The 16,104-nt window shown below is 40.4% G+C and overlaps 1 protein-coding gene across 1 annotated transcript in view; it reads right to left on the bottom strand.

Annotated features, from left to right (window-relative positions):
- Window positions 1–16,104, bottom strand: part of LAMB1 (laminin subunit beta 1) — a 69,288-nt gene that overhangs the window by 37,380 nt on the left and 15,804 nt on the right. Inside the window, exons 8-13 of the mRNA XM_063098978.1 lie at window positions 14,415–14,617; window positions 12,269–12,389; window positions 10,334–10,522; window positions 9,872–10,051; window positions 9,505–9,617; window positions 7,426–7,505 (exon numbers count right to left, since the gene is read on the bottom strand). Of these exons, the coding sequence (XP_062955048.1) occupies window positions 7,426–7,505; window positions 9,505–9,617; window positions 9,872–10,051; window positions 10,334–10,522; window positions 12,269–12,389; window positions 14,415–14,617 (886 nt within the window). The remainder of the gene's footprint in view (window positions 1–7,425; window positions 7,506–9,504; window positions 9,618–9,871; window positions 10,052–10,333; window positions 10,523–12,268; window positions 12,390–14,414; window positions 14,618–16,104) is intronic.

The following is a 16,104-nucleotide window of genomic DNA, read 5'->3' as shown; positions in this document are numbered from 1 at the left end:
CACTTAACGATGGAGATGTGCTCTGAGAAATGCGGCGTTAGGCGATTGTGTCATCACATGAACATCACAGAGTGTACTTACACAAACCTAAATGGTGTAATCTGCTACACACCCAGGCTATGTAGCATAGCCACTGCTGTATATGCAGTCCACCGTTGACCGAAACAGCTTCATGCAGTGCATGACTGTACATAAATTAACTCACTGGAAGCAGTTCTACATTGGCTGTTAAACATTAAATGGGGCGAGATATTTATGTAGAATTTCCTTATTTCCTTCAGAAGATAAATATGTGGAGGAAATGGTGCCTGTGAATGAATCCCAGAATCCTAAGAATGACACTGAACCTCCCCGTGACTTGTCTTTTGAGTTTTACCTCTCCTGCCCTCTCTTCACTTATGCTCCACCCCCACTATGTGGAGGTTTTCCGTAGACATCACGAACTTTCTTGCTATGGTGTTTTACATCTGACTACAATTGCTGTCACCTCTTTGCCCCTTGTGCCTCTCTCCCCCCGTCTCACTCACAGGACAAGCAGTAACAGTCTTCTAACTGAGATCCTTGCTGACAGATGTGGAACTTCCCGACCCAAACTGTGACCCTCTACACAGCTGCCCAAGTGACCTTTCTAAGACGCATCAACCATGTCACTTCCTGGCAAAATGGCCTCAGAGAGGTGCACCTGGCCTTCCACACCTGGCCCTTCTCCACCTCTCCTGTCCATCTCCCTGGACCTCTCCAACCATACTGAACTGCTTGCAGTTTTTCAAACGCACTCGTGATTCTTGACTCTTTGCCTTTGCTTATGTTGTTCCTGCGGCCCTTCTCCTCCAGCAAAGATTCACCGTTCTTCTTTCAAGATTGAGCCCACACATGACCCCTGCTGTGGTGGCATTTCCTGACCACCACCCCCATCCCATAAAATGAACCACATTCTCCTTCATGCCACCACTTCCTTAAGGGAGAAATGTGGTCTCTTTTACTCTTGTATTCACAACATCTACAACAAAGCTTGTCATATACTAGGTCATTAAAGTTGAGGCACTGAGTCTTCAAATGCTACTTTGTTTTCAAAGCCTAGCTCAACTTCCAGCCCTGTTGTTTTCAAAGCCTAGCTCAAAGTCTTGTTTGGTTCCCTCCCTCTACCATCTGCAAGAGGCACTTTCTGAGGCCTCAACTGTTCCTCATCTGCATTGTTCTTAAAGACATCTATTGCTTTCTTCCTTGTAGCAAGATTATTGATAGACCTACCTAAGCCCTACTAGACTGCAATCTCCTTGAGGGCCTGGACTGTGCCTCACCCACCACAGCCACCCCACCCCACCCTGAGCCTAGTGCTCTGCCCACTGGGGACCCTCAGTCAACACTGGTTGAACAAATAAATGAAGGATATGCCTTAAGAACAAAAAATGGAAAAAATAAAAATAGATTTAATATAAATAATAAGCTCTTTTCTTAAAATTAGCCATTACTGTTTAAGGTAATAAAGACTTCTGGATAAACTATAATGCATTCATTTGTTCTCAGGCTATGTTTCTCTTTGTCTTTTTTCTTAGTATCATAATTTGTACACAAGGTAAAACCCAAATTATGTGCATCTATTTTTACTTTATTAAACACCAAGCTATGGTTTGGAACTGTTACTTTAAAACCATTCTCAAAATTCTTTTTTTTTTTCCCCTCATCCCAAAGTTCATCATAAACCAAGTACCTAAGACAAGTTGCATTTCACAGGAAGACAACACTCAGAGGTTTATTAACATGTCCCAAACAGCCCTGGCAGTTCAGCTGAAGTGCTCTTCCTGTACATCATGTTGTTATCCTACAGGAATATGAATTCTTAACATCCCGGAGCCAATTCCCAGGAGAGGAAAGCTTGTTCCAATTAGGACCTAGCCCTTTTTTGGCACAGTCCACCAACAAAAGCCATTTTCAGAAATTCGAGCACCAAAAATTACTTCATATGGACCAAAAAAAAAATCCTTCTTGCCTCCCCAGTAGACGTTTACTAAGAGAACAAATGCCCACTGAAGGAGAAAGCCAGATGCTTCACATGCCATCAGAGAACAGCAAGTAAAGGTGAGGATAGAAACATTGGGTAGACTCCTGATGCTGCCTTTTCCCTGCAGCCTGATTCCAAATGAGGAACAACCCCCTGAGAACCCAATCATGTGCAAGGAGTTCCCCTCACCTCAGCCCTGCCAGTCACAAGTCTTTGAGTCCACAGACTTGAACTGTCCTCACCGACGGGCATGGCCCGGACTCGCCCCTGACTCCTCGGTGCGCTCACTCCTGGGGCTCCACCTGCCCCTCTGCAGCTGGCTCGCCCCCAGCTCTCAGTGCTCATTATTCAGCTCCACTCTGGTTCTGTATTTCCAGCTACCAGTGGGACAACATTTCCATCACTTACCCAACTGTCGTTTCCGATTCATCTTGTCCTAAACTGCTTGTCACTTCTCACGCTGACTTCTTGCCCTCAGCTCGAGCTCTGCCAGTGGACTGAAAATTCTTCTCATGGTGTAGGTGAGATATAACCTTCTCTTTCCTTGATCCCAATATTTTAAGTCTTACTTCAGAAAGTTTCTTGACTTAGCTGCTTCCTCTCATTGTCATTGCCACTATCCTAGTCCAGGATGCCACCATCCCGTACCTGTTACTCTAGCAACTTCCTGCCCTGTCCTCTCAAACTCTTCTCCCTCCCCTGCCCAGTCAGTCCTGCCTACCACAGCCCAACCAGCCTTCCCACGACACTGCTTTCATTTCACAAACCCACGATTGTTTCTTCTCATCTTACTACACCAAGTCATGGTGCCTCTGCTGGCTTCCTGCAGCCTCCACGACTCATCCTCTGAAAGCAACTGTGCTCTTTCTGGTGCCCGCCACCCTCTGTGTTCATATGAGCCACGCTCCTCACACTCTTGAACAAATGTTTACTGAGCAAATACTGCCCTGGAAGCTGTGTTTCCTAGCACGTTATGCTATGGCACAGAGGAAATCACAGCTCCTCTGTTGAGGAGACTGAGGGAGGCTTCCTAAAACAGGTGGCCCTGATGCTTGGAGAGGATTTTGATGGGCAGAGAGGACAGGAATGACAGAAGCAAAAAGGGGGCTGGAGGAACGTGAGCAGAGATGGGCAAGATCAGACCAGATCTTGACCACGCCACATCCACTCCCGTCTCCGCACCTTTACCCATCCTGTCCCTCCACTGACCACTGGCCACGCCTTTCAAATCTCACTCAGCTTTCACAGATCAAGCTCAAGTCCCACCTCCGCCACAGTGAGATAAAAAATTTATTACACGTAATTACTCTTTTCTGTGTTCAAGTAAAAATCACACCTAATAGAAAAGGTACACTTCACAATTTCTATGTTCCCTCCACAAATTTCTCTGTAATCTAGATACAGATTCAATTCAGTGAATCAGTAAGGTAGAATAATGACATATGACAAAATAAATGTGGTCCTGTGGTAGGCAGAATAACCACCCCTGAAGATGTCCGTGTCCTTATCCATGGAATGTGTGGATACGTGGATACATAGGGACTTTGCAGATGTGTTTAAGGTTAAGGACCTTGAGATGGGGAGATTAGCCTACATTATCCAGGTGAGTCCAATCTAACCACGAGTTCTTAAAAGTGGGAGAGGCAAGCAGAGAAGTGAGCCAGAGAGCTGTGGCATGAGAGACTTTGACCTACCCTTGCTGGCTTTGAAGAGGGAGGGGCCATGTCTCAAGGAACGTGCGCAGCCTCTAGAGGCCAGGAACGGCCCTTAGATGACAGTCAGCAAGAAAATGGGCACATCATCCCACAAGCACAAGGAACTGAATTCTGCCAACAACCCAGACGAGCTGGAAACAGATTCTCTGCCAAAGCCTTCAGAAAGCAACACAGCCCTACCAATATCTTAATTTTAGTCCAGAGAGACTAAGTCTGACATCCAGAACTGTAAAATAATAAATTTATGTTGTTTTAAGCCACTAAATTATGGTAATTTGTTATGGCAGCAATAGAAAATGAATACAGGCCCTATGTTTTCTCAATGGGTAAAGGCCAAGATTATTTCTTAAAAACACAGATTTCTCATAAATATAGAAATTTGCAATGTTTAAAATTTACATTGGAAGAAAAATTCTATTTCATTTAAATAGTGATGAGCAGGGAAAATACCTTAGAGTTTCAACTTTTCTGTTTCTGAGGAATTAGGCAGAAAAAAACATTAAAGGATAAAAGGCATTATTCATCATAAGCGACCACTCTGTTCAACACTGACATCTCCTCCATAATTCTGATTACAAATAAGAGTTGATTCCACATTGGTTAGTAATCAGCACCATTCACTTCCTCCCACTATCAGATAAACCATAAGCATTCAATATGCTAATGAAAATTAACTTCTGCTCTGGTTTCAAAGTCTAATAAATTTCAGTGCTTCATTTATTGAGCACCTACAAGGCTCACTGGGCTGGATGTCAAGGGAGATACAAAAACAAATAAGACACAATCCCTGTCCAGAGAGACCTTTTTAATACAAACAACTGTCATACAAGGCAGAATAAAGAAAGTGCTAAAAGAGATGCAGAAGTAATGTGTTGTTGAAACATCAAGAGGGGGTTGGAGGGCTGGGCTTCAAGCCAGATATGAAAGCCCAAAATTTAATTGATGAAATAACTTTGAAGGATGCTGTTAAGATGTTTATATTTTTCAATGGTTTTAAACATTTACAAGTACCATTTACCTAGTAACCACTGCCACAAATTCTTATTTGTACATTAAAGCAGATAACCTATTAGGCAAAACCTTGTTAACTTGGCTTCAGTTACATTCATTAAATTAATTAGGTCTTACTTCTTTAGATATTCAAAAGTTCAGATTAGCTGTCAACATAATAAACACGAATTACTACGCTTTTGTTGTACTACCAAAAATCCACTCAGCTCATTATACAAAACATTTCAAACTTTTTCCACCTCAAGTGATTTTTACACTTAATTCTGTCCTTGGTCAAAGTAACTAAAGAGTGTCTGGGATCACATTTAGAGATTGCCCCTCCTAAGGAGTGCATATTCAGCTTTTAACATCTTAAAAATCTTTTGTTTCTCAAATTCTTTTACTCAATCAACATTTACTCAGTGGGCCCAAGGAGAATACTATCAGGTAAAAGATATTTATGAGCACTTGCAACAAATCAATCACCCAGCAAATATTTCCCGAGTGCCGTCTATACACCGAGCGTTCTCCTAGTAGAGTCAGTGCTTCAGGAGACCCAGCCCAATGGACTGCTAGAGAAATTCCTCTTGAGGGAAAACAACTTTGAAAAGTATCACTATAAAACACTGTAGAGTTGCAGGACTAGAAGGCATCATTAAAGATTCTTTTTTCCCCTAGCCAATGATTCCCAAAGACAGGGCATCTCATCAGTCATGCAGGAAAGATCAGATGATTACCTGCTACAAAATCTTTAAAAATTTTTGCTTTACTAACTCTCTTGATGAACACATTCTGGTTTTTATAAATTTTGCAGGAGAGATTAGAAGACAGGCCAGGGGTCGTGTGTGGGTGGAGAGGCAGGAAGTGTACGTGGAACAGAGAGAAAAAGAGGAAGGGAGTGTAAGAAACAGAAACCACTAGAGTAAAGGAACATATGACATTCCTGAATTTGTGACATAAGTCAGAGAATTATGTATGCTACTTTCATTTAATCAAGAAGGACTCTGGGAGTGATGACAGCTTTGAATTGAGGAATCAATTATTAAAGGACTCAACGTGTGTTCTGGGAGTCACAAAGGAAAGTCAGAAAAGTGATTCCATAAGCAGACAGCAGTTTCTCTTTCTTCCCTGCTTTTATGAAGTTATCCTAGCTTTCTCCCCTCTGGAGGTTTTCTAAGAACAGAAATTCACGCTGGAGTGTCAGAGGCTACATGCTGTACTGAATCTACTCCATGATCTGGAACAGAACAAACCCAGACCAAGAGGCCAAACAGAACATGTTCTTGCTGCTTAAAATCTCATTCTTTCCCAGGAGACTACTATGGTGTTGGGAAATAATCTTGTAAGAAAGTCAATTTTTGAGTACATGAAGCTTGCTCAATGAATTCAGCGTGTTCTTTCAGGGAAGATTCAGGGCCACAAGGAAACATCTGTCTATTCTCTCAGCAGTCACTTACACTATGTTTACCAGATGTTCTGACTCTGATCCAATAATAGACACCAAAATTCTTTGACTCAAAGGTGGTTAAACTCCCACAAATTTAACATCTTGCCAAATGCGTATTATGATAATTTATGGTAGACCTTCAAGCTTTAACTATTTAAGGAATATTGGCATATTTAAGCAACTAAAAATTATTTTATGTAACTTTCATTAATGGACTTAGAAGTTACAAAGAAAAAGGGAAATTTGAAAAGATTCTCTATGCATGCCAGAGTGCATCCATTTTCCATCGTTTAGATTGGCAAAAATTAAAATGTTTGATAATACCAACTGCTAGTGGGGAAAAGGTACTTTTGTAACCGCTTCGTAGGAAAATAAAGTGGCACAATCTATATGCCAATCTGACATTCTCTATTAAAATAAAAAATGTGCATGTACTTTGACTTAGCAATTCTATTATTGAGAACCTAGTCTACAGAGATATCTACAAACATTCATCAAGATCTATCTGCAAGGATATTCACTGCAACATCTTTAAAAAGCAAAAAAGAAGGAAATAATCAAATAAAATCATGGTACTTTCACATGACAGAATACCAAAAAGCTATTAAAAAGAAAGAGGTAGATGAATAGATACTGATATGATAAAAGTTCTCTAGGTGAATAAAAGCAAGTTTCAAGATATAATACAAACATTACTTTGATTTTTTTAAAAAAGCCAGTAAAGGTAGTAGAAAATCATGGGCTGTTTTTCCTTTGTACTTGTTTAAAAAAAAAAAAAAAGAAACAAAAACACCTAACATGTTATTTAAAAAGAAATGAGAAGAAATGCTCATTTTCAACAGGTATATCGAACACTATTACTAACTTCTAGAAAGATACACAAGAAACTAAGATTGGACAAAACACTTTTACTTTTCATTTTATACCTGTCTAAACTGTTTGAATTTTTTTAAAACTATGGGCACACATGGTTTCCATAATTTAAAAAATACTGAAAAATAAAAGTGCAAAAACAAGTAACAACACTATTAAAAACTAAAAAACATAAACATAAACCTTCTAGTCTCTACTAGAAGGTTTCAAACTTAACTCTTGGAATGAAAAAAAATCTTTGAAAACATCGCGACCTCAGGTAGAAGTGATTAATAGGCATCCTAACCAAAGATGAACATGTTTTGCGTATCTTAAGAGACAACAGAACATCGTATTTTTCCTAGAAGCCATGACCTTCCTTGGTGACTGAGTATAAGGGCACAGTGACCTCCACTTACCTATTGTTTAATGCTCCCCCAAGGTCACAGTCACAAGGTCGACATCCATCCAAATCATTGCTTAATCCCCAATGCTCTGGCTGCAGAACAAAAGATTAAACATCTAAAGGTGGGTTCCTATAATTACACAATAGACTCAGCAAGGAACAAGTTACAGCGTGTTTTAGTTGTTCTACCAAACGTTCATTTTCACCGTGAAAGCAGAAAGCCAACAAAAGGAAGGAGTGTTCGGAAATAAAGAAACCCAAGCTGTGGGTCACTGGAGCCAAAGGGTTATATATAACCACGTGATGACACCAGATCACAGACTAGTTTCTTTGTTCTGCAAATAACCTTCATCCAACAATTAATATCAACAAGCAGTAAAGCTACCAATTTTCTTCATTAGAATGACTCTGGCAGTAATGGTATTATAGCAAATATTTGGCAGGCCTTTAAATTTTCTCCCAGTTCAGTCTGTCATAATCCCATAAGGAAAGCCTTTGAGGATTTATCTACGTGGGAACACAGCATAAAGCCAGGACTATTCTCACAACTGAGAGGTGAGGAGATCACCGAGTGTTGGGAGCGTTAGAGATGGAAATAAAAAGAAATGGCACAGTATTTATGTAGGAAAGAAGATCTCTTTGCACCTCAAAACTGAGGGGATAAAAACCAAGTTCACCAATTTAAATCAGACTTCTAGAAATTTTAAAATATACATTTAGTGGTCATAAACATAATGTGGGACCAGTGAATTCCTCCCAAATTATAAAAGCAATACAAGTATGTTATAAAAGACAGAATAATTTTTTTAAAACTACACTTATAGGGCCAGCCCTGTGGCTCACTCGGGAGAGTGCAGCGCTGGTAGCGCTGAGGCCGTGGGTTCGGATCCTATATAGGGATGGCCGGTGCGCTCACTGGCTGAGCGTGGTACAGAGCACACCGTGCCGAGGGTTGCAATCCCCTTACCGGTCAAAAAAAAAACCAAAAACAAACAAAAAAAACTACCCTTATAATAACTCCACTCAGAATCATTACAGTGAATTTTGGTGTATTTCCTCCCAGATTTTGTTTTCCTTGATGTTTTTTTTCCCCCTATGTAATCAAGATACTATTCACATCCTGTGGTTCTTTTTAGTTAACAGCTTAAGCATTTCCTCATGTTATTATTATTTTCAATGGCAACCAAATATCACATTGTATAGAAGTCCCCAAATCTACTAAACTATTTTCCCACTGTTGCTTCAAAGTCGCTTGCTATGATTAACAGAAGATGCAATCGTAACCCCATTACCCTTCCAGGCAGTTTATGTGAAGGTCCAGTTCACACCCAGCACAAGGGCACATGTTTGCAAGGGAAACACAAACCCACCGCACGCTGGCTCAGACTGCACAGTGGCTGAGATTTTCTTAGGCTTCACTGATATAGTTGTCTTGTGTTTATTCATAACAACACAGCAGATTCTTAAATGCTGACTTTGAATTGTCTTAGAGTTTGCTGCTCTTCTCGTAATTAAGGACTTGAAAAATGTTTCAGTCTGTTAAGCATGTAAAGTTTATTTACAAACCTTTAAATGTCATTTTTTACTAAATTCATTGCCATAGAAATAAACAAACAAATAAATAAATGAAAGATGCAATGAGTCTTCTACTGAATACAGCTGTCCAATTTTCCGATTATTTCATTAGGACAGATTCCCAGAAGTGGGATTGCTGGGTCAAAGGGTATGCACATTTCTACAGGCTACTGATACTTACCTCCAAAATGCTTTTCACAAAGCATGAACCAGTTGTATTTCCATCAGCAGCAAACAAGTACCAGCATCTCATTATGTCCTCACTAACAATAAGCATTCCTGTTTTCAGAAAGCTGATAATTTTGTCTGCAAAAGTGGTGTTTCATATTTTATTTTACGATTCTAAGAGTGATGGTGACTATCATGTCAAATTATTCATTAGTAATTCCTATTCTTGTATCTTTTAACATTTACCCATAGAAGTGATGGTAGAATCTACAATGGCAAAAATCCTTCTCTATTAAAAAACATGTCATATGCACAAACTACCCATCCCATGTAATTAGGATTTACCTACCAGACACTGGTCACAATGCTGTCCTGTCACCAGACGCTTACAGTAGCAGTAACCAGTCTCAGAGTCACAAGGATTCCCACCGGGAATCGTTCCCAGAGGATTGCAAGCACAAGCTTTGTTAAAGACAAAATGAAGTAAAGAAACACAAACCAAGTGAGTCCAAAGTAGTAGTTTGGCTTTAGAATTGCAAAGTAAGTGTGTGTGTGTGTGTGGGGGGGGTGTATATATTGTGTGCGCGCGCACACACACACACACACACACACACACACACACACACACACACACACACACACACACACACACACACACACACACACACACACACACACACACGAGAACACCCAAACTTTTTAGCAAATGAACTTACATTTACAACCAAATGGATCTTCAGGACTTAAGTCATAGAAGCCTTCTTTGCAAATATCACAACGTTCTCCTTCCACATATAATTTACACCGACACTGACCAGCAATGAGACCAGCAGAAAAATCAGTATAACTGTCACAAATTCCCCCATTCTGAGAACCAGCTGGGTCACATGTACATTCTAAGAAGAATAAAAAACCCCATGTTATAAACACCAGGAAACACAATGTATACTTGTATAAGTACATATGTTCCCTTTATCCCTCCAAATCTCACAAAAGTAGACTAAACAAGGCTCAACTACCAAGTAAGTTCCACTCCCAGCATCCTAGACAGCACGTAAATAACAATACTGGGTCTGCTGTTCAAACTTTGAGCTCTGAGAGAAAGATGTTTACTATAGACCATTTAATGTGCAAGGTAGCCTGGAGGAGGTCCCACACGGTGACATTTCCCAACATACGTTCACAGAGATTAGGATCTCGGATGTCCCTCTCCGGGTGCTGGTAGTAAAATGGTTTGCACTGCTCACAGTTGCGGCCCATCGTGTTGTGTTGACAATCGTCACATACTCCTCCGCTGACATTCCCGGTGGCCAGGTAAACTGCCATGTCAAAGTGGCAGGAGCTGGAGTGTTCATTGCAGTTACACTCTGTGTGACAAGACCAATGTCAAGAGGAGTTTTTTAAGTCTATTGACCAATGGAGGATGGGGTTGGCGGGAAGGAAAGTCACTTAGGAAACTAGGGACTGAGTTTAGGAAAGACAGCAATCAACATGAAGGCACTCCTGGTGTAAAAGGACACACTACTGATGACATTAGCTTAAGTCCTAAGTCAGGTTAGAAATCTTAAAAATGTGAACTTTTTGAAATAAACAGTTATCTGCCCTCTTTGGAAGAGAATGGGTTATTTATTAAAAATGGAAAACAGCCTGGGCAGTTAGCTATGTTGGTTAGAGTGCAGTGTTGTTAACACCAAAATCAAGGGTTTGAATCCCCGTATTGGCCAGCCGCAAAAAAAAAAAAAAAAAAAAAAAAAAAAGGAACACCCTTGGGGAAAGCCCCCTTTGCAGCACATAATCAGGAGGAAGGCTGCCATTCCATGCAGGATGCCTCTGGGTGCTGCTCAGTGTGGAACTGATGGAAGTACATTACTCCAAAAGACATTCTTGGTGACACATTCCTAGGAAAGACCGCGGGCTTCCTGCTCTGACAGACATGGTGGGAAGCACTGGTTCCCCTCCTCGCCATTCCCACCTCCACCCCAGGCCAGGCTCTTTAGTAAGAAGCTCTGATTAGCAGCCATCCAGCCAGCCTTCTCTGGCATAGTCTTTCCCTCCTCTAGCCCTTTCAGCAGTCATGTTGGTCCAACCCAGCTTTAACCATGTCACTCTTGTGCTCAACAGCACATATCAATTCCTCTTGTCTTCTCACAATGAAGCTTAACTCAGCCTGGGCCTCATGGGGCTCTACACTCTAGCCTCCCCACCTGTCTGCCTCCCCCTGCAACAGAACAACCTGCAGAGAGTGGCTGCATCTCATCCACTGATGTATCCTCAGTGTCTAGCAGAGTATTGCTTTCAATACACTGGTTGAATTAAACCTTGGAATCATTTCAAGTAGACTATGTGGTGGTCACAAGAATGTCCTTGCAGCCTAGAGCTTCATGTTGTTCTACTGATCTCAATGCCTTCCCACCCCTCCCTCCCTCCCTCTCGCTCTCTCTCTCGCTCTCTCTCTCTCTCTCTCTCCTCTTTACCTAAGCAACCTTAAGTATTCACCAAGGGCCAGTTGGGTTCTACCTACTGACAAAGCCTTGACCATTCTTGTTGGTTTCTGAACTTCTACAACAATCCTTTTCAGTGGAGGCAGAGGCGGGCACACCCTTCAAGGGGAGAACAGTATATCAGAACCACTGTGTGGAGTGGACAGGGCTGGTGGTGTTTCTCACTACATCTTTGCCCAGAGAACTCCACTGGGGTGGGAGGGATGGAAGCGTGCCAGAGGCTGCGGCTGGGCTGGCATGGAAATAAGGCTGAAAACTTAACTCCATACCTCTTACACCTTAATGATCTACCCTGCCATATTTTTCTTTCATTTTCTCTCATGGTCGTCTTGTCTTAAAAGCAGGCACGATGTCAGGGACAACATCTCAGTCTTCTACTATAGTTGCCAAAGTACCTGTATCCATGCCAAACCCACTGGTGCTGCCCAGTAAATATTATTAATTTAACTGAATGGGTATTGTTGGTCTCCTAGGAGTATCAGGGTGAAGCTGGGAAAAAGGGTGGAAACTTTGCTTCCCTCTGCAACACAGTACACTGTAATAGTACCTCAAAGCCGCAAATGAATACTGCAGTCCTGATTGACTCAAAATGTCCCTTTGACTGAGACTTACTTTTACAGGCGTTGCTGTTTCGTCCTTCAGCAGGTCTCCAGGGTAAGTCATGGTAGAAATCCATGCACAGTTCACAGTTTAAGCCCTTGGTGTTGTGCCTGCACATGCAGTGTCCGTGCACCTTGAACATCACCAAAATAGGGAAGAGCAAAGTGAGAGATATGCTTAGGGCCAAATTTTCTCCACAACCTAGGGAAACTATAGAACCCCTTTTCATCCTAATCTTAAGCTCACCACAGAGAGGGTTTCTTTGTGAGTTTTTATTTTCTCCTTCCCCCCCAGTGAGTTCTGTCTGGTTGATGGCTGTACACCCCATCTCTGAATAGTTCCTATTACATAATAGATGCTCAATAAATATTTTATTGGGTATCTATGAAAAGAACCCAAATGAACAAAATTAGTTACTTATGGTTTACTTTTTTTAATTAAAAAAAACATACAACTAGGTTCTTAAGAGTTTTTTAAAAATCTATTGTTATAGAAATCTACAAAAGTTATAATTCAGAACTAAATGCAGACACACCACCTCCCATTAGTACAAGTTTTACCACTAGGTCAGATAACCATTTTTTTTTAAAAAGATTTTGTTTGCTTGCTTTTAAAAAAATTTTATTTTGTTTTTTACTCAGGCACAACCCTTTAAATTTTTTTTTAACAAAAAGAAAATTTTAAAAATTTAACACATTTACATTTTTTTTCCTTTTAAGTAAGGAAATATAAATGTCACAAAAAGATACAAATTAATTAGCTTCATGAAGGGTCCATGATGCACTACCTTGTGTTGTGTCACTGGAAGGCATGCTTAAGACCCTGCAGGCATATAACGGATAAATGGATTATTTAGGTCCACCAAATATGCAGGTACATGGGCACCTCACCTTAACACTAATTTCTACAGGATGGAATTCAGGAACAGGACAGACATATCAATGCTGGAGCCATCCTGACAGGAGCATAGTTAGCAGAAGACTAAAATCCACTCATTTTCCAGGTGGTTTTACATAAACAGAAAAATAGTTGAAAAGCACATACCACAAGACCCTGTAGTGTCTGAATAAACAGTACAGCATTGTGAGACCCATGATAGAACCCTGATGTTAGCTACACTGCAGACCTGTTACACTGCAAAGTGAATATAACCTACCTAGCACTCTCTGAAAGATGTAGCAATAAGATCAGAGAGACACTCCCTTCTGTTAAAATCCAACTTTGTTTATGCAGTAAAAATTCTAACTGGAGTAAAAGGAAGATATACATTTCAGAAAGGCTGAATACACCCAAGTCTGCACCTTCTCTGAAAAGAACAACAATCTCTGAAAAGGCCAACAGCAGGTAAGCAAGGCACACCTGCCATCAAGAAGGCAGGCCCACAGCTTAGGGGGAGGAGCCCTGGGGCAGAGTCAGGAGATCTGGGTTTGAGTTCCCACCTGCTTAGGGCCCTTTACTAAGGACCCTCTAGCAAATCACTTAATGCTTGATCTCTTCTATCAAGGATAGTTAGTCTAGGTGATCTCCTAAGTCCTAGCTGGCTTTAAAATCCTATAAGTTTGTAAGAATTCTCCTAGAAACTGGTTGAATATCCTAACCCTCTCTATCCATTTGGCAAATCACCCAAATCCCAAATTTCAAAACACATATAATTTGCAAACATGGCATAAAAGTTGGAAAGGAATGAAATTAGAAGGGAAAGATAGAAAGAAACTCTACTTGATCCCTACAGGATATCCCATTGGTCTGGGTTAAAATTTCCAGTTTCTTTGGGCTGGGATGAATTTATGCCTTCTAGCATAAAGACTGAAAGCTTGTGGTTTTTAATCTTCTCTCATGTAAAGGCAGATTCAATTGTTATTTAGACAACTTTTAATCCTTGTTGAGTAAAATATCTAATTTAGCAATAGCCTGCAGCAACAAGTTCCAAAAATTAATTCAGTGTTTATGAAATGAGCAGCCTGTACATTCTCATAGTCCAAGAAACTCTTCAAAGAGAAAATCAACAATCAACCACGAGTATGGTTCAAAGGGCTAAAAGTAAGTATGGAAAACTAAAACCCCTGGAAAAGGTGAAAGGCTTAAGGTAAGACTAGCTTTAATTTGCATTTGAGAATCACTCATATAATGGAGAAAGCCACAAGGAGAGCTTACTTACCATTCCTTCGACTTCTTCACTGAATCCATCCACAGGGGCACATTCGCTGGCATGGCCATAGCAGAAGCAGTTTCCTCGAACCACCATATCATAAACTGCGTAATAGTACTTTTCTCTGATTTCCATTCTCGAATCCAAAAGGTTATCTCCCAAAGTATGCAGTTTCACGAACTTGATTCTCAAGTTGGTGATTTTTAATAGATCTATGAAGGTCAAAAAGAAGATGAAAAGTCTGATCAAATAATCAAGAATCCTTTTTGTAATTGTATATCATTTCTCTTTAAGAAAAGCATGACAAATGAAAATAGGTTAAACAAAGTTTACCCCCCCCGCTATGATTTGGATGACCACAACAGTAAAGCTTAATATAATGTGACAGTCCCTGAAAGATGGGAAGATTACTACTTTCTCATCAGTTTCATAGGAATGTCTATTTTGTGATGGATTTGTTTGCAGACCAACATTTCAGGAAGAAGCGTGAAAGTGGAGAAATTATAAGAATGCAGTTGCATGACTGCAAAACCCACTGGCACATAGTAATCTAGGGTATTGCAGTACCGTTCCCACCATAATTAGCGTCAGTCTCAAAATCAGAAAATTCCATTCAGGTGGGAAAGGCTTTATCAAAGCATTCCAATTCTCATTATTATTATAAGATAGTTGGGGAGTTATTTTTGTGTCTATTTTTGGAGGGGAAAATACTATCTGAAATTTTCTACCACCTAAATAAAATCCAAGTTACCAAAATAGATTTAACACTATCAACTACAAGGCAGGGAGAAAATATCTCAACCAAGTTTTTAAGCAATATTTCCATCTACAGGGCACTGGCAAAAAAAGGAAAACATTTAAATCTATAACTTTTTTTGTCCTAGTTTTATAAAACATTTCCACATTTATCAATATAATACAGTGATGTAAGGATAAAGGGGCTTAGAACTAGGCATCACATATTGCTGGGGCCAATTATTTTTTCCTGAACACAAGTTACATATAAATCAATATCTCTTATTTTCTCTTGTTTCTTCCTAGGTCTGTACACCTATGCTTACTGCAGAAGCTGGGCCATCAGTTACATTCCATAGTAACTGGATAAACCAAGAGCTGTTCAACCTTCTCCACCTGTGTTTTCATTAATTAGTAAGTTGTTCTTGCTTAAGTGGATCCCAAGAGTTTGATTAGTCCATCTGCCCTCTCATTTAGCTGAAATTGCAGAATGAAATTGCCCCTAACTTTGCTTTCATTTATGTTGATACATTCTTATAATTTACAACACAAGATAACAGGGTAGTGGCCAGTGCATCAGAGACTTTCAAAGCCTAAATACAACTTTAAATACTTATATCTGCATAGCTTACAATGGAGACTATAGAAATGGCTGCGGGTGAAAAGGGAAAGTCCATATGTTAAACTTAGGCTCTTTGTAAAATCAAAAACTAAACAGAGAAACCGTGGTACTTCTTGGCTGAATGGCAGTTATGAATGCCAACATTTCCTCCTGCACAAATTCTCCTGCACACAATGAGCACAAGCGCCTATTGACGAGAGGCCAGGAAAGAAACAAACGTGAAGAGCAGCTGAAGTATTTAGAGACCCTTGAACTGATCTTTGTGGAAGCCCTCAGGAAGGCAAATATGGTCCCCCCACTCTCTCCTGCCATAGTTAACAACTAAGCCTCGTATTGACGGCT

This window comes from Cynocephalus volans, chromosome 6, assembly GCF_027409185.1.
Source record: "Cynocephalus volans isolate mCynVol1 chromosome 6, mCynVol1.pri, whole genome shotgun sequence".
Taxonomy (NCBI): domain Eukaryota; kingdom Metazoa; phylum Chordata; class Mammalia; order Dermoptera; family Cynocephalidae; genus Cynocephalus; species Cynocephalus volans.
The sequence above is the reverse complement of the archived record's forward strand: the minus strand, read 5'-3'. Positions and strand labels throughout refer to the sequence as shown.